The 21,885-nt window shown below is 43.2% G+C and overlaps 1 protein-coding gene across 1 annotated transcript; it reads right to left on the bottom strand.

The window, feature by feature from the left end:
* Positions 1-176: 176 nt before the first annotated feature.
* On the bottom strand, positions 177-20,970 carry LOC102407225 (myosin regulatory light chain interacting protein). The gene is made up of 7 exons (XM_025265959.3): positions 20,666-20,970; positions 19,417-19,607; positions 8,003-8,188; positions 6,533-6,730; positions 5,893-6,057; positions 4,549-4,969; positions 177-1,767 (listed from the first exon to the last, which is right to left on the bottom strand). Exons 1-7 carry the CDS (start codon positions 20,750-20,752, stop codon positions 1,678-1,680), a joined length of 1,338 nt encoding a protein of 445 aa, XP_025121744.1. The 5' UTR covers positions 20,753-20,970; the 3' UTR covers positions 177-1,677.
* Positions 20,971-21,885: the final 915 nt, after the last annotated feature.

The following is a 21,885-nucleotide window of genomic DNA, read 5'->3' as shown; positions in this document are numbered from 1 at the left end:
ACACAGACGAAAGAGTAACTGGTAAACAGTCTCCTCAGTTAGAGCCAATACCCTGAACATTTTCAAACTTTACATGAAGGACCACAGTAGATACCAACCAGGATGTTATCCATGTTCTTTTTAAATGATTAAAAACTGGCTTAAATGACAATCACTATGACATACAAACACCCATGTTTGCTTTAAAGTCTTTATTATCCTGAATATAAAAGACAGAAGTCCTCTAGGATATAACAGAGTTCTTTATGTGGAAACATTATTTTTTTACAAGTGAAAAAATAAATACCTCTTGGAATAAAGGCTTATATGCTAATATGTGCCATAAAAAAGTAGAGTTTTAATATTTGACAAAATGTCTGTGCAAAGAAACAAATGCATAAACACATTACTGCTACATTAAGGCAATATGGAAAGTATACTCAGAAATCTCAGTAAAGTGACAGTGTAGGTTTCTAGCTTTAATGTAGCTAGTATTGCACCCAATAAGGTCATCTAGGTTTCCCAACATCCTAGAAAACCCACAAGCTGACCAGCATCCAAAATTCCCAAGTGGGAGTGGAAAAACATGATTAAGAATACAGAAACAAACGAACAAACAAAAAAAACCCCAAAACCCCTCTATAACATAGAGGGACAACAAAAAGTTAATACTTAAGCATTTACTACCAAAAAAGAAGAAAAGCATCCAATATCTAGAACATCTATGACAAGGCTGTAAAAGGCTGGATGGATCAAGCAAAAGCAGCCTCACTGGGTGAAGCTGGAGCAGGGTGCATGGGAGAACTCACGAACCGCCCCGTTTGTATGCCACGAAGCTTCGTCTCGGCGAGCAATGCCCTCCCTTCCAAGGAACATGCACTCCCTTTTCAATCTTAAAATAAAACGTTCCCCCAACTCAAGAGGCCCAAGGAGTGCCAACTACTACATAGAAATCGTCTAACTAAACTGGTAGCATTTTATCATTGAAAGGCTTGGGGACGTGGTAAGAAGAAGGGAGGAGGAAGGGATAGGAAACCATCCATGTGGAGTGAACTGTTTTCCACTGGCCAGACTGGTTTAAATCTGACAACTTTGTTGCCCACTTTAAAAAAAAAGTCCCCGAATCAATTTTTAAATCTGCTTGCCTCCCAATCATTTTGAACAAGTTAGAAAAAACAGAAATGGCATTAAAACGATGACTATCTCTTTAAGAAAAATTTTCCTATTAAAAATGTCCAGAGCTCCGTGACCCGTACAAAAAGAACCAAGTAAATCCTTAAAACAAATTCTTACAAAATTGGCTGCAGGTAGGAAACTTACCTTGGGATACGTTAAGGAGGCTTAAAACATCATTTTCTAAAAGGTACCCACTTTAGGGTTAGGCTGCCACTTAACTGATGTCAAAAGATTTTTCCTGATTCCTTACTTGATCATAAAAAGAAGGAAAGTCCAAGGAATGTGTCTGGGCCCCAGAGCTCCTCCTGGTCGCCACCCAGCAGGTGCTGAATCTACACATGGTGCATTTTGGCGGTGAGGAGTAGTTATATTCTTTCTATTCTTCCTGGTTGGTTTTTTTTCCCCTATACGTTGCATGGCAGATGGGTGTTGGAGTATTTTTTCTCTCCACAATCTATCTTTTTTTAGCTTATACTAGTGCAGTTCATGGAGACATGGCATGTCCTGTAAGTGCACAGCAGATCAGATCACAGTCAGGTTGAGAAGACTGGTGTGCGTTGGCAGGTAGACGTGCTGGATGTGGTCCACCCGTGATCTGCAGACGGGACACGACTGGAAAAGAAGCCGGCACTACAGGTTAGAACACCTTCACGGATCCGTGTCTTCAGTGTTTACCTGGGGTACCTGTTACAGTGCATTTTCTAAATACGCTGTGGTCACAATTATTTCTAGCTTTTCCCTGGGAGAGATCTTTGCTTTCTGACCAGTTTGTAAGTTTGCACTTGACAAAGGATTAAAAATAAAGATGATAATACACATATACAATGGAATATTACCCAGCCATTAAAAAGAATGAAATAATGCCATATGCAGCAACATGCCGGAGAAGGCAATGGCACCCGACTCCAGTACTCTTGCCTGGAAAATCCCATGGACGGAGGAGCCTGGTAGGCTGCAGTCCATGGGGTCGCTAAGAGTCAGACATGACTGAGCGATTTCCCTTTCACTTTTTACTTTCATGCACTGGAGAAGGAAATGGCAACCCACTCCAGTGTTCTTGCCTGGAGAATCCCAGGCATGGGGGAGCCTGGTGGGCTTCCATCTATGGGGTCGCACAGAGTCGGACACGACTGAAGTGACTTAGCAGCAGCAGCAACATGCATGGGCCTAGAGATTGTCATATAAAGTAAGTCAAGCAGAGAAGGAGAAATATTGTATGACACCACCTATGAAAGTGAAAGTGTGGTTGCTCAGTCGTGTCCGACTCTTTGCAACCCACGGACTGTAGCTCACCAGGGCTCTTCTGTCCATGGAATTCTCTAGGCAAGAATACTGGAGTGGGTTGCCATTCCCTTCTCCAGGGGATCTTCCCAGCTCAGGGATCGAACCTGGGTCTCCTGCACTCCAGACAGATTCTTTACCATCTGAGCCACAAGGGAAGCCTGACATCCTTTACAGGTAAAATCTTAAAAGAAATGATACAAATGAACTTACTTATAAAAAAGAAAGAGATAGACTTAGACAATGAACTTTTGACTGCCAGGGGGAAAAATGGGGAACAGGGATAGTCAGAGTTTCAGATGGACATGCACACACTTATATTTTAAATGGATAGCCAACAAGGACCTACTGTATAGCATAGGAAACTCAGTTCAATGTTGTGCAGCAGCCTGCATGGGAGGCGAGTTTGGGGGAGAAAGGATACATGTCTATGTATAGCTGAGTTCCTACACTGTTCACCTGAAACGATCACATTATTAATTGGCTATACCCCAACACAAGGAGATCCAACCAGTCCATTCTGAAGGAGATCAGCCCTGGGATTTCTTTGGAAGGAATGATGCTAAAGCTGAAACTCCAGTACTTTGGCCACCTCATGCGAAGAGTTGACTCATTGGAAAAGACTCTGATGCTGGGAGGGATTGGGGGCAGGAGGAGAAGGGGACGACAGAGGATGAGATGGCTGGATGGCATCACTGACTCGATGGACATGAGTTTGAGTGAACTCCGGGAGTTGGTGATGGACAGGGAGGCCTGGCGTGCTGCAATTCATGGGGTTGCAAAGAATCGGACACGACTGAGCGACTGATCTGATCTGATCTGATACCCCAACACAAAATAAAAAGTTTTAAAAGTAAATAAAACTAAAGATTATGAGAAAGTATAAACTGAAGGAAATTAATCAGGTTTTCAATCAGACCCTAAACATGGCACAGTGAGTTAAGTGATTACTGACGGTCTTTTGCTGTGAGATGAGGCTGTAGTCCCTACGTGGGGTGACTATGAAGCCTCGGGCAGGGACGCAGGAGACCCAGAGACCATTCCAGAGACTGTGTCCTTGGCTAGTTGGCTTGGGCAACATCACTGGGCAGATGCCACGTGGCCAGGGAGCATGGTTGCTCCAGTCACAGGACAGTCACACCCCCCCACCCCTGCCCCCACCCTGGGGCTGGCCTCTCAGCAAGCAGATCCCCTCTTCAATCACAGGGGGAGCCTTAGGTGTGAGGGTCAGACTATGTGGACAGCAAAAGGCAAATTCATGACCACTCCTGGGGAAAGAGTGTGTTGCATAGTCTAAGGAAGAATGCAGGCATTCTCTTGGCTCATGTGTAGCCCTAAAAACAGTTCTGAAATTAGCAGCTTCTTAAGGACTAGAAGTTATTTAGGACTAATTTTACATAAAATCACAGCGACATGTAGCTAACAGTTCTGGGGGATGAAAACAAACTGAAAAAATTATTGTAAAAGGAAATGCAAGGTGCAAGAAAGGAAAACCTACTATGTAAGCGGTACTTTTATTTTGAGTACAAACTTTAAAAGTAGTTTGACTTGCTAACTGAGAGCCAATTCAAGGGGACCTGAGAGGCACAGTTGGTAATAAAAGGAAATGCATCATAAATAATCAGCCAATAACCTACTGTGAGTTAACTATCACCCAAAACTCTAAGAATTCTTCCACAAATAAGAAGTAAGTAAAAGACACCATCCTCCTAAGTGTCAGGAAGCAGAGAAAACATGAAACAGCAAAGAAGGAGTTCAGCCTTCTTTTGGGAGATCTTGTTGGGAGATCCAGCCCAAAAGGCCTGGATCCCAGTACCCAGCTCAGCCAACCAACTAGATGTCTTACCGTGTAAATCTGATCCTCATTTCCAGGACTGGAAAGAAGCCTGTGGTTTAGTAATTACATTGTTGAGAAGAGTGTGCTAATCTATACTGTTTCCTAAGGGCCACACCTTCCTAGTCACCAAGTACAAAGACCTTCCCCAGGTGGACATGGGACATTCTCCATCAGTGCCTCCACAAGTCAGCACCTGGGCCATGGCAGCCAGCTAAGCAGCAGCCCCTCACCTGGAGCCAGGCAGCCCCCTCACCTGTAACGAGGTAGACCCTCACCTGGAGCTGGGCAGCGCAGCCCTCACAGCACACAGTGTGGCCACAGGGGCAGAAGGCCGAGTTGATCTCGCCCTCGCAGCAGAGCACGCACAGCATGGCCTCCTTGAGTTTGCGCAGCTTCTCCTGGAGGGCGCGGGTCTGCTGGCAGCCGAGGCCCTCACAGCTGCTGCAGCTGGTGCTGCTCTCTGAGGACTTCAGGGGAGAGTTTGGGGGGCTGGGGTCGCTTCTGGGCAGGAGGTCCACCACACCCGCGTTATATAGAGCCCGCCTGGCATGGTCATACGCCTCCTTGGAGGTTCTTTTAATATCGAAGACATACTTCTTGCCCAGGTTGATGTTTTCATTCAGAAAGAGAGAAGCCAAGTGGCCCTTCAGGTCTCGGCTGTACTGCATCATGACGGCACTGGTCACCGTGTCACACCTACGGACAGAGATGCAACACCCACCTCAGTGCTGACAGGCCTGGGTGGCCCCATGAGCCGGACCTTAAATGCTGCAGTGAACAGGGAGGCTCATGTTGGCAGATATTTAACATTCTTGTCTGCATGCTTGAAAATAAATCCTTCCAGTCTCATATGTGTTAAGCATCTCAATGATGCCACCTCTACGCTTCTCAAATGTCTCCTGAGCAAGGACCTCTGGTTGGGCAACAGTGAAAACAGAGGGGCACCTCTACCTCCAGGGACAGTAGCTACAGTGGAAAGCAGCTTACGGTGAGAAAAGGGACGTTTTTCTTTGTAACCTTGGATTTATGCTAAAAATTTCTACAAATTTTCCATTCTGCTTCACAATGTGTCTATTTTAACATAAAATAGTCTGGTTGCCCACCAATTACATTTTGTAGCTTTTGATTTTCCAAATATTTGAGTCAAATCACAACACTAAAGCACCCTCAGAAATGAGGGAATCAATATGGTTATCGAGGGATCCTCATTACACACTGAGGACTCAGGGCAGCTACTCTCCCAGGGAGGAAAAACAACTTGGGTCATCCTGTAGGGAAAGGGCAAAAACAGTGGCTGAACAAGCCCTCACTCAGAGTTACCCCGGTCGGGGGGTGGGGGTGGTGAGGAAATGGGCTAAGAGATGAGCAGTGGAGCGAGTCCGTGCAGATCACACTCACACCCTCCACGCCACATGCACACGTGCTGAAGGAAAAGCAGGACAATGTTGAGAAGGACCCCTGATAGGGCAGAAATGAAGGGTTCACAAATAACCAGTTTCTTAAACTCTGTACATGGTTCACTGACACATGATCCCAGGAACTGTAGGAGGCTTGCTGTCACCTGGAAACCTCAGCCCTGAGGCAGACACTGGGGTCATGGAGCACAGGGGGGTACATGCCTGTAAAACGCGTGTGTCTCTGTTATGGCTCGGTAGAGCCCACTGGCTGCCCTGGTGCTGATCATCTTGAACAAGAGCACGATGCTGTTCCCAGACTCCTTGGTGACGGTCAGGTACACGTTCTTCCCTGACTGGGTGGCCATCTGCACCACGGGGTAAGCAATCCTGAAAGAGGGGAGGAAAAACGTGGGCTCAGGGGAGGTCCACCACTGCGCAGGCACCTAGTGAGGTTCCCATGTGCCATGGCCCAGCCGTAAAACCAGATACTCAAATAAGACCATCAGATAAGCACTCTGCTCGCAAGTTATAAAGGTTCGTTGAAAAGCACTTGGGGTAAGTGAAGAGGAGCGCTGGAGTGAGTTTTGGGGAAATGTGTGTAGGTGAAATGAGATTTTTATAGCCGTGAATGACATTTGAGAAATATTAACTCTGCCACATCAGTACACTTAAGCCTGCATTTAAAAAAAATAATGGAATGCTTATCAAGGCCTGAATAAAATTAATGTACCTACCCCAAATGAAACATGTTATCCCTAAAGGATGACTGTCTAGTAAATCCCTCTCCACTTCCTATTTTCATGATCAGAGCTACAAGAGTATATACACACTTAGGTCTAAACAAATTTAAGACTTGGGATACCTATTAATTGGGCTGAAGTCATCTTTACAAATGGAGATTCCTTCAGGTCCAACCCCAATGAGGAGCTTCTGCCCCTCGCTGTCCCTCACAGAATGCCATTCAATGCCGTAGTTTTCCATTGCCGACACAATCTGCAACACTTGGTATTCGGCTGAAGCCTGGCTGGTCCCCTCCAACTCCTTATGCTTTGCCACAATGCTGTAAGACACCAAAAGGCCAGAGTGTACAAAGAGGTTAACTGATGCAGTTTTCAGAGAGAAATCTATTATTCCCACTAGTGAATTAGACTGACACTGTCATTTATGAATCATAAAAACTTCAAGCTATATATTATTGATGTTTCATCTATTTAGAAAACTTATTGTAAAATACTTTTAAGACACTGTTCAAGATCTCAACTATTAAATATTTAGTAGAAAAAACTACTGGGGATGCCAGATGAGGATGAATTAAAAAAACAAGAGAAAATCTCTAAAAATATATGTAAGAAATTTATACCTAGGAATGTCTCATGCATTTGTCTAGGTTTACTTTCTAAGTTTCATTATAATATAGCATTATATGGGATTGATTAGGTCATTTGCAACTGAAATATGCAAGACTTATTTTATCTATTGGGGTGGAACAGCCTCCAATATTGTCCTTAAAGAACCCCACCCCCTGGTATCCATGTCCCTGTATAACTTCCTTGAGTATAGGCTGGATTAATGACCTGCTTCTAATGAACAGATTATGACAGAAGGGATGGGCTGTCACTCAATATTGAGATTAATTTATAAAGACTCCATCTTGGGTGTTCACTCTTGCTCTGACCAGATTGCCTGTCCTGGGGGAAGCTAGTCACCATGTTATCAAACAGCCTCTGGAAAGAGGCCTATGTGGTGAGGGCACAGGCCAGGCAACAAGAAGCCACCCGAGCCCAACTGGAAGCGGATCCTTCCCTCAGCTGAGGCTGAACCCCATGGTCAGCTTGACTGCAGCCTCCTGAGAGATCCAAAGCCAGAGAACCCAGGCAGGCCACGGCCAGTACTCCTGACCCAGAGAACTGTGAGATGATGTTTCCTGTTTGAAGCCACTAAGTTTTGGAGGGCAACTCATTAGCCATGAATAGATAATTAAAACACCTATGTTAGGTCTCTTGATTTAATCCTTTCTGGAATGAAGGAAAGGTCAACATATCTGATAGACTTTCTAAGAGACTTACACTCTTAAAAGGCCAGAGACTTTATAATTTCTGTTATACAGTATTTTGTATAAGGGCATTTATTTGTGTGGATTATATCTTGTGTTTATAAGTTTCTCAAAGAAAAGGATAAGAATCTTTTGAAAACAGTTGGTTAAGAGTGGGCAATGGTTTAGTCTCAACCTCACAAATTACCTGTATCTATCATAGTTTGATGTTTCTCCTGGAGATTCTTATAAATCTGCTAGATCCATGACAACAAACAGGAGCCTGAAGTGAGGCCTCACCTGTTCAAGGTGGCACTAGAGAGCTCCTTGGCACACAGCTCCTCGTAGCTGTACTTGGCCGTGTTCTGGTTGTAGTCCCCAAACTTGGTCTGGGCCAGGAGGGCACTGAGTTCCACTGCCTGCTCTGGGGAACACTGGAGGTGGCCTGCAAGGAGGGCTTCCTTGATATGCAAGAAAAAGATATGCCTGCAAAGCAATGTGAGAATGAGGTTATGCCGGGGGACTAACATGGTTATCAGACCCACTGCATGGCAATTCCATAATCCGTTTTAAGGAAGGAAAACAGAGCAGGGTAGAAAGCTACCTGGGAAATGCTTATACTTACAGACCTTTTATTAAAATCGTGAGGAGTAAGAAAAAATAAGTCTAAGGATTACATACACAATTATATACACGTTTCTGCATTATACATTTCAAAAGAAATGATCTTAATCAGAAAAACTTTATATTGATGTGTAATTGATATCTGATTCAAATGACACTCAGATCTCTCGTTTTCACCCTAACTTTTCTGCTAAAGATCGTACTCAAATGTGCAAGAGCTTACAGATTTCTCCGCTAGATGTTCTTCAGTATCCCAATTTCACCTTGTTTGGAGCCAAAGTGTCTTCCTCCCCAAACCCACTTTTTCTCCCAGTGGAAACCAGAGACTGATTTGCTATTTTTACGATACACTCAATTTTGATTCTTCATTTTCTTTCTGCCTAATTTCTGTCCCTGAAAATTCTTTTAAATCCAGTTCCGTTTTCCCCGCTTTCACTTCCTCTGTCCTACTGTAGCTCTCAACTGTCAGAGAACTTACAATGTCCCCTAAGCTGATCTCCTAGACTCTTTGTGAATCCATCTTCCAAGATGCTTGCTTCTGATACAGACTTGCCATTCCTCTGATCAGAATCCTTCAAGACATCCCCATTGTTTGCCAAGGAAGCACACTGTCAGCATGAACCCAGACTTTTCAACGTCTTGCCCCAGATTTCCAGCCATATCAGGTAGCAGTAGTGATAAAGAACACACTTGCCAACGCAGGAGACATCAAAGACGTGGGTTCGATTCCTGGGTCGGGAAGATCCCATGGAGGAGAGCATGGCAATCCACTCCCATATTCTTGCCTGGGGAGTCCATGGACAGAGGAGCCTGGCAGGCTACAGTCCGTAGGGTCGCAGAGAGTCAATCAGAATTGAAGTGACTGAGCAAACACATGTGCACTCCTGTCATTCCCTCCAGCCACTATGCCCCAGGAAAGAGACAAGTCTTTTTTTCTGGAAAAACCAAGCACATTCACACTCCCACGTCTCTGGTCTTGCTGTTCCCTCTGTCCTGAAGGCCACTCTTCCTATCCCCTCATCTGAATACCCTTTTGTCTAATTCACACACAAACCATTTAGCTGCATGTGAACTGACTCTCTAAGTGCGTCTACCATCAGAGAGTTCTATAAATGTACATAAAACTACACACTGTCTGCAATTAGTTCATATCCCCGTCCTAGTTTCATTCCATCTGACCCTGTCCTAACTGTACACAACACTGCATTCCACATTTACCAAAAAGTCAGTGAAATTTAGAATCCTTGAAAACTTCAGATGCTGTTACCTGACAATTTGTATTGCCTAAGACTCTGAACAGAGTGTTTAAACTGTCATAGACAGATTGGCCAGGGTTATGAAATTTGTCTCTGGCAAATGCAGAAGTATAACTTTCCCTGAGGACTCAAAACATCCTCTCAAACATGCTGAAACGCCACACTACTCCTCAATTAACAAATGAATTGTGATCATCATTGTAAAGCTCTGAACAGGGCTCCTAAACTCAGCTTCCCCCTTCAGCTGGATACCCTTATTCGAGTCCTCAAGTCACTTTTATTTATGTTAGTCTTGTGTCTGACATCCAGGTAGAAGGGATAATGAGAACAATGCAAGAAAAGGAGGTAGGAGAACCCGAGGCCAGAAAAAACAAGGAGGGGCACTGTTGAGTGTCTCAAAACTTTGGGCTGACAAGAGTCATTAATCCTCCTTTAAAAAATGCTTAATTCAACATTTTGTGCCTTCTACAACGATAAAGAAATGTTTAAAATTATCAGACTCTGCCAAACACTGCAGTGTTTTTTTTTTTCATTCAAAGCCCCTTACTGTGATGAAGAAATCACAGTAAGAATGCGTAATAGCACTGAGAGAAGATAAGCATGGTTTTTATTAAACCAAACATCTGCTTGTCTTTAAAGTATTTCTGACATACTGCTAAACTGAGAAGGGGGTCCCTACTCGGGGAAAGAAATGACTACAAAAATAACTTGTTTTGAAATATCCAAAGACTGAGATCTAGCGGCCCCATAAAATCTTGGTGTTGCGACACTGCTCCAGTCCCCAGAAGGCTTTTAGGCGACCATTCGGTAAGCTTCATCTTGGTTTACGTACCTCTGTCTCTGCATCATCAGAGGACATGCTAGCAGCAAACAAAAACCTCAGGATATGCTTACATTAAACAAGAAAGCATGTGCTGAAAGATTTTCAAGGGTATCACCCAAACTAAGTCTTCTCGATTTAACCACTGCTTATGTGAAAGTGTCTTTTAACTGATTTCCTAGGCATTAAGTTAGAGACTAGTATAGCTGGCAAAAGAGGTTCAAAATCAATCCAATTTCTTTTTCTAAACTATCCATGCCAACTTCTAGACAGACAGCTGCCAAAATCAAAGGTAGAGAAGCAATAACAAAATATTAACAGGTGGCCAGCGGCCTGAGAGTAACGCTGATCCTTTCTCGGCATGTGAGTTGGAATTTTTAAAAAGGGGGTGGAGGGCAATAGCCTTTTCTATATACTCCACATTCTAGGCTGTACTGCGACTGCTACCCTCTTAAGTACAAAAATCCCCCTCTTTACAGGAACTTTCTGGTAGGGCGCTTCCTGCATTTTGCCATTTCATGGCTATCAAGCAACCTTTTCAAGTCAACAAGTCCGTCATGCATTGTCTCTGTGCCAAGCCCTATGCTGGAGTTCTGGGGTTCCAGGGTGAATATATGTGATAGTTCCTCTTTTGATGGAACTTACAGCCTTTTGGTGTGAAGGCAAGTATCCTATCAAAATAACTGGCTGCAAACTGGCACTTAGGTGACAAGTTTATGCTCTCCAGAAGAGCACGTGGAGCAGCGGTAGCAAAGGTCACAGCGGCGGCAGACTGTTAGCAGACTTTATTTAATGTGCTCTTCCCAGATGGAGGATGACAGGGCGTGCAGAACCATTGCCAGCAAGGAATCCAGGGATGGCTCAATAGTTAGGGGTGGTTCTGAGTCAAGTATTTTCTTCTATTATTTTCCCTTAAACTATCTGGCCTGTAACTGACTGGCTCATGGATTTCACCCTCTCCCTTTTTGTAGGCTGGGTTAAAAGTTACCAATAGTATCAAAATAAGTAGATGTGTTCAAAGAAGTCAGACCTGCAGTGAATTACTTTTTTTTTTTTTTTTACTAAAGATCAAAAGTGATTGGCATATCTAATTCAATTTAGGCTACATGCTAGAAGCATAAACAGAAAGAAAGCCTTTGAAAAAAATCGTGTCTTAAGCAAATGTCTATGAATATACCTTTAACAGACAAGCTCATTTTCTAAACATTCCTTTGGCTGCACCTTGAAATTCATGCTTCTTCCAGTTTTACTCAGTTAGGATGGGGCTTGGAAGCCCAAAGTGAAAAGTTACTAGCTAACTCATGTCTTTGTATTCATGAATTCACACTTACTGCAGCATTAGGGGAGATTTAAAAAAAAAGAAAATAGGAATAAATATGAGGATATATATTTTAATTTAAAAAAAGAGCCACACATCCTTAATACGTTTTGTTTAGAAATATGTACTTAGAATTTCCTCTATTTTTAAAATGAATTCCTTTCCACAATTTTAAGCCATAAAATTAGGTCTTTTATCTTTTAAGAACTGTAATCAGAATACTCTCCTCTAAACCCTGCCTTGTCTCATAAAGAAATCATCTAATAATCAAAGCAGAATTTTCTGCAAATCAATAGGGAGTTGTGGATCTGCTCATCACGGACAGTTACTCTCTATTACTGCCCTCCAGTTATCTTGCCAGTTATGTAATTTTGAAAAGCTTTTCATGACACAAATATAAGACAACTATATCCACACTCACTATTAAACTCCAAATGAAGTACCCAACTAAAACATCTCTAAAATGGCTGAAAGTGAAAGTGTTAGTTGCTCAGTCATATCCGACTCTCTGTAGATATGGACTGTAGCCCACCAGGCTCCTCTGTCCATAGAATTCTCCAGGCAAGAATACTGGAGTGGGTTGCCATTCCCTTCTCCAGTGGATATACCAGACCCAGAGACCGATCTCAGGTCTCCTGCATTGCATGCAAATTACTAAATAGTTATTTTTTAAAACTCTCCGGTCCCAATAACTGAAGTGAATTTCTCCCCAAGAGACTGACTGAACCTGGCTCTCCATTTTAACAGCTGGTTAGTCCCTCGCAGCGTGAGACACCCACTGAGGTCACCTGAACGCGTGCCTCAGTTCAATGAGTCATTAAACCACAAGCTCTAACTGCCAGGTTATATTTAAAAATTATCAAACCACAACAGAATTGCTATACGTTTGTTTTGTATCTTAAACTCCAGAGCAACAAAAATCAGTTCAAGATGGATCCAGGCCTAAATATAAAAGCCAAAACGGTAATAGTTTTAGAACAAAACACAGGAGAGTATCTTCATGACTTGGAGACAGGCAAAGGTTTTTCTTCAGGATGCAGTCAGCAAAAATCATAAAAGAAAAAAGTGCATAAGTGAAACTTAACCAAAATTAAAAACTCCTTCCAGTCAAAATGCATTAAAGAAAAAGACCAGGCAAATCACAGGAAAAAAGTACACTTATAAAACAAATATCTGACAAAAAACTGGTATATACAAAGAATGTGTGCAGCTCAAAAATAAAGGCAACAACTAAAGTAAAAATGGGCAAATGACCCGAACAGGTATTTCACAAAAGATGTTTGAAAGGCCAATAAGCCGATGAGAAAGCGTTATTAATCAATAGAGATGTAGAAATTAAAACCACAATGTGTTAGCACTGCAAACCCAGCAGAAGGCTGGCAGGAATGTGGAGGAACTGGCCCCCTGCACACTGCTGACAGGAGCACAGAACGGTACAAGCGTTTCTGGAAAAAACTGGCAGTTACTTATAAGTTAAACAATTACCTCCTCTATGACCCAGCTATTTCAATCTTATTTACTCAAGAGAAATGAAAACACATGTCTACAAAAAAAGACTTGTGCTTGAATGTTTATAGCAGCTTTCTTCATGACAGCTGGGAAACAGGTATTCATCAATGGAGTATGGATAAACAAACAGCAGTACATAATACAATGGAATATTATTCAGCAATAAACAGCAACAAGTCACTAATGTATACAACAAGATGATGGGTCTCAAAAAATTTATGATGAACAAAAGGAGCCAGACACAAAAGAATACCTACTGTGTGATTCCACCAACAAGAGGTAGAACAGGTGTAACTAATTTATGTTGGAAAAACATACAACCTGGTTGTGGAGTGGGGTGGGTGGAGGTAGGGAAGGAGAGTAGAGAATGACTGCAGAAGGTCATGAGGGAACTTTCTGGAGTGATGGTAATATTCTAAATCTTAATAAGGGTTTTAAACAGGTACATCTATTTGCCAAAACTAAGTGAAATATTACAATTTATGCATTTCATCATATGTAAATTTTATATCAAAAGAAAAAAAGAACTGTAGGCAAAGACTGAGTTCTAGTTAATGATATGCATAGTGAAGTATTTAGGGGGATATGTACTTACAACTTATTTTGAAAGGCATAAAAAAAGACAGACTGATAGATGGGTAGAGGGGCCAATAAGTGGATAAATATGTAATCAAACAAGAATGTTAAACTGTTAATAGCAGAATCTAGGTGTTTTTGGTGTTCAATGTAAAAATCTTCAACTTATCTGTACATTTGAAAATCTTTATAGTAAGAGGTTGAGAACATAATACTAGTAAAAATCCCTTAGGGTCAAGGTTCAGAATTCAAACGAGGAGCCATAACTAAAATGAGCCATCAAATCTAACACATTTCATGGAAAGTTTGCAACTGAGAAACCTGTCACAGCCAGTAATTACCAAGTCAGGTCTCTATTCAGGCTTAAGAAAATCTTTCTCAAAGCCCAAAATGTAAAATGGGAATCACTGATAAATTTGTTTCCTCCTTAGGCTCCAAAGCAGTTAAATGGTAAGGAGGGTACAGGTAAGAGAAATTCGTAACTTCAAATTGATTACAACTTATTCCAGAAAAATACCTGGAAGCATAAAATCTCACTTCTAAAAGGTATGATTACTCACTTACTGGAGATAGCTGTCCCTGGGCAAATAACAATCCAGGCAATCGCAGAGTTTAAGAGTGTCAACTACAATCTCTTTCTCAGCAATCTAGATTAGAGGCCTGGAATCAGGGACACAACTCAGAATAAGTATACCTGGAACCTAATCCCACACTGGTCACCCTGGGTCTGACCCTCAATGCCCTCTAAATAGTCAGAGTTTATTTATAATGACATTCAAAATGAAAAGTTCATTTGGGCTACAAATCAATTTCTCAATCTTCTCTGATATTTTATATGTATATATAAGTATCAGAAGTTCAAAAAGAGACTGAAGGTGCCTGGGTGGGCATCCTGTGGCTAAAATAAACATAAAACCACACAAACATCCCATATTCTGAGCAGAAACTTAATAAATTAGAATTCAGAAATGTAATTAATACTTTCTTTGAAATAATATACATGTCTGTTTTTAACCTTTTTTACTTTCCTGGGGCCTATGTTATATTTGGGCATATCAAAAAAAAAAAAAAAAAAGAATGTGTTGTTCCACTCTTAGACATGTAGTTGATATTAAAAAACATAATATTCCTGCAATGCATCCTATGGAATTTACCCATCCTGAATCACACAAAGGTAAGTTCTGTAATCAACATTTACCCTCGTGACAATGTTTTATAAGATTCTCAACATGATTACAGGCATGGGCTAGGGTCAACCTGATTCACTTGTGGACTGATTTGAGATTATCACCTCATCTCTGCCTATAGTTTACATGTGGTATTTGCTTTGTGGGTTTCAGTGATGCCATCGTTCCTGAACTTTCATATGTCTAAATGATTTTTGTTGGGAGACAGGGAAAAACTGAATTTAGTAAGTACCAAGGACCTACAAATTGGCTGAAATTAGATAAAGTCGGCCTGCAGCTTGAAAACTATCTGAACATCATAAAAGGCCCAGGTGGGCGGTAGTTCATCCTAGATAAGAACAAATAGCCACAATGAACAAACAGCTCTGAATGGAATAGAGGGGGCGAAGGAAGGCAGCCAGCAAACAGAAGAATGCCAAGCACCAAGCAAACTATTAACCAAGAAGAACCACTAGAAAACGTTTAATGGTGAGATTTATTTTAGATCATCTCAAACGTTTCAGGTTATAGAAGCAAACTGGCAAAACATGTCAACATCTACAAGAAAATCTGTATTATCAGTATCAGTTAACCCCATTTTTACTGACTTCCAAGTTCTTAATTCATTGATTCAGCAAATATTTACACACCAGGTACTCGTTAGACTCTGGGGATACATGGTTGATCAGTTCCTTCTTAATGGAATTTAGATTATTAGAGTAGCTGATGATAAGCAAACGGTCACAAAAGTAAATGAGTGCTACACATTCATTAGATGTTGTAAGGGAAAGCGGCATGATACATTCGGAGAGTTCAGTCTCCTAAGTGGGCCTGCTGCTGCTAAGTCACTTTAGTCGTGTCCGACTCTCTGCGACCCCACAGACAGCAGCCCACCAGGCTTCCCCGTCCCTGGGATTCTCCAGGCAAGAACACTGGAGTGGGTTGCCATATCCTTCTCCAATGCATGAAAGTGAAAAATGAAAGGGAAGTCGCTCAGTCGTGTCTGACTCTTCGAGACCCCATGGACTGCAGCCTACCAGCTCCTCTGTCCATGGGATTTTCCAGACAAGAGTACTGGAGTGGGGTGCCGTTGCCTTCTCCCAAGTGGGCCTAGAGAAGGCTTTTCCAAGGAGTGATGAGTGAGCTGGGGCCTGCAATCACACTCATCACCGCTCACAACTTTAAGACCCTAATGGGATGCGACATGCAGGATTACAGCATTTCCATGAACATGTACTTCAGCACTCACGGAGTGCTTGTATGAGGATTGTTCTCTGGGATAAAGGATTCAGGTGTTGGGGAATCTTAACTAAGAAGGGTGCCCCCTAGCAAAGAACACAGAGCTCTGCTAAAATGTGGCAAAATCAGGAGAAACAGAAAGGTTTTATTGGCAGTGGACAGTATAAATACCTACTATCCCTGAAGATGAAGCATATAATTCTCTAACCTCTGGTTTTGAAAATGTTGACAAAATCTGGTCTGAATTGCTGTGAATAACCAAGAGCCTCTGAAAGGTAAGAATTTCAAAGATCACTGGGATTTCAGATCCACTTTCAGAATATATTAGTCTCACGTTTCGTTTTAATCCACAGCATGGCAAACATCTGCTGAAAATACCTGCTGTCTTCCTCTCTGAAATGTTCCAGCTGAGTCTAAACAAACCTCTCCGGTTACTTTCCAGAATTCCTCATTCAAGAGCAAACAAAATAGTCTGGGTAAAGAATCAAATCTAAAATTAGGCCACATCAGAAACCAGACTAACTCTATCTCCCTATCTAAGCAGACACTGGAAATGTTTTTTCTATCTTCAGAGAAATGTTATCTAGAAAAAAAAGCATTAGAAAAGTGATATGAAGAGAAACAGAAGCCAAGAAAAAAAAAATCGGCTAGAAGCGATCTTAAAGAAACTCTTTTCAGGGTTTTCAGCAGGGCTCAAGTCTTAGAAGGCTGTTTACACTGGTGGTTGGTGGCTGAGCTGAACCTAGAACACAGGGCTTCCGTGTGGCCCCTAGGACTCTGCTATTAGATAGGCCTTCCTGCCTGTCATTCTCTAGCAGCCTCCCTAATTTGATGCAAACTAATGTATGAACTGCCCCCAGTTAGGCCAGCTCTACTGTAAGCAGGCTGCTTTAATTGTCCACGGAGGACAGCTTGGCCAGGATATTTCAGCACCATTTAATAAACTGTCCAGACACTTTCAGTATACTAAGTGTACCCTCATGACTTGACTGGGAGATGCTAAAATATCACCTCTCATAACTGGACTGGCAAAGCTGAGCTTACTCACTATGTAAATAGATCTATTTTACTTCCATGGCATTTTATATCAATATTTTATAACAAATGATTGAACATCAAAAACATTAATCACCAACTTTATCATGTTAACATTAAGGGAAATAAGTGTTCCTGTTCTGTAGTATCTGGCACATAAACACAATGCTAATTGTAGCGAAACTGGGCCCAGCACAACTTATGTTCCTAATGAAAAGGTATAAAGCTAATTATAAATCACTTTATCTATTTATTAAAGCTGAATGCTATATACACTTTAGGTGGCATTTTCTTAAAATTCTGTTACTTCAGACAACCCCACAGAAAAGTAAAACACCAATATTTTAAAAATCAAAAGTTTAGATCACCTGAATTTTTTGGTATTTCAAATGGAATGAAAATCAATTAAAATTACCAAGTCTAACCAGGTATGTGCATTCTTTAAGTGCTATTAGGCTTGAATCTCAAGAGTCAAAGTCATTGAGTCAATAAAGTAGGAAATTTGATTCCAATTCTAACTCATAAAATGTATTTCTTGCATGAATAAAATGGCTTTGATAATAGTTATTAACTCTATTATAAGAAAGCACAGGTAAAGAATGTCTGGTAGCAAACTGTAAAATCTGTAAGCATTTATAATACAAATGCACATGTTATACTGTTATGACTGCTACCATTTAATGATGTATTTAGTCCTCCAAGCTTCTGCAGATTAAAAAAATAAATGTGTCATCAAAATAGATTCGTAAATGGAGGCCCTGAAATAACTGCAAAATCAGGATAAAACTAAACAATGAAAATTCCAAGAGGTTGTGTTTTATATATACACACATATTTTTTTCTTACTCAATTGCAAGTTATCAAACTGAACTGCAAAGTAGAAGCATTCGCAAATCAGCTTTAAGTTAAAAAAGCAATAACGCAACCTATCCTGATGTCATACAGACAGCTAAGACATTCTTAAACATGGAATTACTTGAATATTTTGCAAGACATTTTTAGAAGCACTAAGAATTCAATACACTAGCTTCTCTCAGATACAAAATTGAACATTTCCCTCACCCTTTAAAGCTCCATAACAAGGCAAAGCAGAGATTTCAAACTCAAATAAACAGTATTTCAAAATATGTGTCTAGCCATCCTCTGGTAAACGACCAAAAAAATAAAATGACATGCTAAAAAATGCTAAAGAATATGGCTCACTCATCATTACTCAAAACTGTCACACTCACATTTTTATGGTCGTGGCAAATTTCCAAGCCAAAGTAGGAAAACACTAAAACTAAGATCCAAAGATCCAAAGTTTGCTGTGTTTAAAAGTAGTCATTTTCCTTTTTTTCTTTTTTTTTTTTTTTAAGTAAATACACCACTATATAAGATTTAGGTCTCTTGCATTTCAGCAATAAATATTAAACACCAGTTTCCTAGCTTAGCTCATCCTTGAGAAAAGTATTACGTCTAGTCCAGGGGAGAATCCATTTTCTGTTTGAAAAAGGAAACCGCACACTCTGATTGTCTCGCACTACTGGCAGCTTTCTAGAAGTAGAGAGAGAAATTTAGCAGTCTAAACCCAACAATCATGTGTAATGTATTTGTGGGGTAGCATGTTACTACTGGCGTTAGACGAGTTTTCTTAACTGCATTTGTAAGAAACTGAAAAACTCAAAAAATTCGGAAAGAGTTCTTTGCTACACACTGTAATCTGACACGAGGCTGAAGAAGTTGACCAAGTTTAAGTAACCCAGGAGGAACTGTTTCCTGCTTTCTGTTAGAACAGTCCGCAATGACCTATAGTAACACTGCTGAGGCAGAGGTTACTATCGGGCAGTAGATGCTGTTATCAGGAAGTCACTTGGGTCTTGCTTCTTTCTTTTTAAAATTTTTTTGAGTTGTGGCGCTGATCTCAAATGTTTGTAAGAATTCATCCCTGCTCTCCCACTGTTTATAAAGACAAGAAAAATACCCTAAGAGCTGGAAAATGTACCCCTGGCCAACTATGCTGCTCTCTTTTCACCTCAACAAAATAACTGTGCTATGGAAAACTTCTAAGTTATGAACCACCTCTGTATCAAAACAAACGCGCCTGTGAGCATCTCCAGGAAGGTGCAGTGGCTCTCCCTAAAGGGAATCAAAGGTCTATTTGACATTGGTTTATTTTAGCATCATTTTACCTAGTCTGCTCCTGTAAGATGAGATGAGGCTCCACGAAGAACTTGACTTTCAGTTTAAGCCGGTAAGGGGCTAGCCCATCCATCTGCTGGGAGATCCGGTTTCTCAGATTTAGCCATAAACTTTCACCTTTGCTACCCGTAAACTGCAGTCCAAAATAATCAACTTCTATAATTCCCAATCTCCTGCACACCTAAAATAAAAATGAATGCAGCAGAGATAAGCAAGCAGTCCATGTGGTCAAAGCAAACCAAGACTCCATCTAAGATTCTTGCATATGTTTTTTTAAAAAAACACAAAGTTCAACAACGGTGTTACAATTCCCGTTGTAGGCTGTAAGAACAAAGTTCTAAGGCTCCAGTGATGCTAAACCACTAGTCGTGGTATAGAGGCAGGCACAAAAGGGGTTCTCAAAATGCAGCCTTCCAGAAAGCCTGAGGAGGGGAATCCACGGGGTATTTTCCTTCTTATTCCAATCACTGGAATTCCCTCCACCAGCACAATCTGCACAGCTGATTTGGCAGCTTATTATCTGGACAATTTTAACCATCTGGGTTCCAAAAAAATAAACACACTGAGGAAACACGCCACAAGTGTCTGCTAAGCTTTACACAAGGCTTTCCAAACATCTCAGGTCGAGGGGGGTTGAAGGCACAGCGTTTCACTTGAGAGCAAATCCTGCCGTCTGCCACACCACTAAGCGCTGTTTGGAACGGTTTTTCACTCCCGAGGAAACGCGCGTGCTGACAGACAACCAAGGAGTTTATGACCCAAACCCACCGTCCCCAGCGAATCGGGAGAGGCAGGGCGGTGAACCGTCCGCTTGAGAAGCCTTGAGAGGCAAGGGGCCCGGCTTGTCTGCCCAGCAACCTGAGGGACCTGCGACCTCCTCCGGCCACCTCATCCCGGGACGCAGGTGGCGCCGCCGGGCCCCGCGGGGACGACAGGCAGCCTCCTGCACACACCACCTGCAGCAGGTGTGCCGGGCCGCTTTCTTCCGGCAAAGTGCCGGGCTGGGGGACCGGGTGGCAGGCCCGCGGCCCGTCTTCCGCGCCCCCGCCCCACCCCCACCAACGGGCCACCCCCGCGCGCGCCAGGAAGGGGGCCGCGCGCCCCTACGGCCTCGGGAAGGAGGGGGCGCAGGCCGGGCGCCGGAGGCGCACTCCCCACCGCCGCCGTCGCCGCCCGCACCACCGCGAGGCACCCCCTGACCCCGGCCTCAGGGGGCCGGCAGGGGCCCCCGGTCCTCACCTGGTTGAGGCAGTCCTCGCCGTTGGCTTTCGCCTCCACCTCCACCTCCATCAGCACTGCGTCCGGCCTCGTCACATAGCACAGCATGGCTGGGGCCGCCGCTGCTGCCACAGCCGCCTCGTCTTTGGTGTGCGCGGGGTTCAGACCCAGCTCCGGGATCGGCGAGGCTGGCTCCCGGGAGACGGCAGCCCTGCAGACCGCTGCCCTACGCCCCGCAGCTGCCGCGCCCCGCGCACCAACCCCCTCCCTGCCTCGCCAGCCCGCGCGTCAACCGGCTTCCCGGGTCCCGCGGCGGCGCCGCACTCCAGCAGCCCGACTGCCTGCGCCGCGACGGGGACTCCCCAGATATAACGGCCCCGCCCCCCTCGGCTGGGCCCCCCCGCCAATCACGGCGGCCCCGCCCCTCCGCCGCCGCCCGGCCAGCCAATAGCGGCGCCCGCTCGGCCGCCGCCCGCCCTCCCAGCGCCGGCGGAGTTGTCCCCTCGGCCCCGACGCCGGCCGCCCCGGAGGTGGCAGCTCCCCGGCGCCGGAATGCTGTGGAGAGGAGGGAGGCCCCGGAGCGCAGCCGCTGCGTCTGCCCGCTGGGCGACGCTGCTCCGAGTCCGCGACCGCCTGGAGCTCCTGAGCCTTTCTGACGGGCTTGAATTTACAGTGATTAATCGTCTGCAAGCTGCTGCTATTCTTTAGAAGCCTTGGGTCGCTCCAATAGCACGTTTCGGGGGTGAAGGCAGAGCAGCTCCAAAGCTTGAAAAAACTATTGTCTCTGGGGTTTGCCACAGTGACTCTTTGGAAGGCAGAATTCTTGTTCATTATTTTAGATCTCGTCGTTGAAAAAAAAAACCCAAACAAACCAAAATCTGAGTATAAAAGTTTGTGCAGTTGTTCTTCAATAAGTCAGGGAGTTTCTCCTCTAGTGCTTTCTCTATGAACCCTCTCCGAAGGCTTCTGTTTACCCGTTGTGCTGAATCAAAACACTGTTAGGGCACTAAGGCCCTCTCTCAGGTTGCCCATCCTTGTCTCACGCCCTATCTCATTTGTTCATTAAACATTAATTGAGCACCTGCTCCAGTGCCAGCCCTTTCTTCTCAGACAACCAGGTGTTATCCTCAACTTCAGGGTAAGGGACTCATCTCAGAACCTCCATAGAAGCTATTAATAATTAAAAGTCTCCAACTCTTCCCTCATTTGCCACTTGTTTCTCTTAGCCAACACATTACTCA

The sequence above is a fragment of the Bubalus bubalis genome, chromosome 2 (genome assembly GCF_019923935.1).
Source record: "Bubalus bubalis isolate 160015118507 breed Murrah chromosome 2, NDDB_SH_1, whole genome shotgun sequence".
NCBI classification, from domain to species: domain Eukaryota; kingdom Metazoa; phylum Chordata; class Mammalia; order Artiodactyla; family Bovidae; genus Bubalus; species Bubalus bubalis.
The sequence above is the reverse complement of the archived record's forward strand: the minus strand, read 5'-3'. Positions and strand labels throughout refer to the sequence as shown.

Coding starts and splice junctions, on each gene's coding strand:
- LOC102407225 (XM_025265959.3), bottom strand. CDS start 20,752: ATGCTGTGCTATGTGACGAGGCCGGACGCAGTGCTGATGGAGGTGGAG. Junction 8,189..19,416: donor ATCTTACAGGAGCAGACTAG/GTAAAATGATGC, acceptor ATTGCTTTGCAG/GCATATCTTTTTCTTGCATA. Junction 6,731..8,002: donor TCTAGTGCCACCTTGAACAG/GTGAGGCCTCAC, acceptor GGTGTCTTACAG/CATTGTGGCAAAGCATAAGG.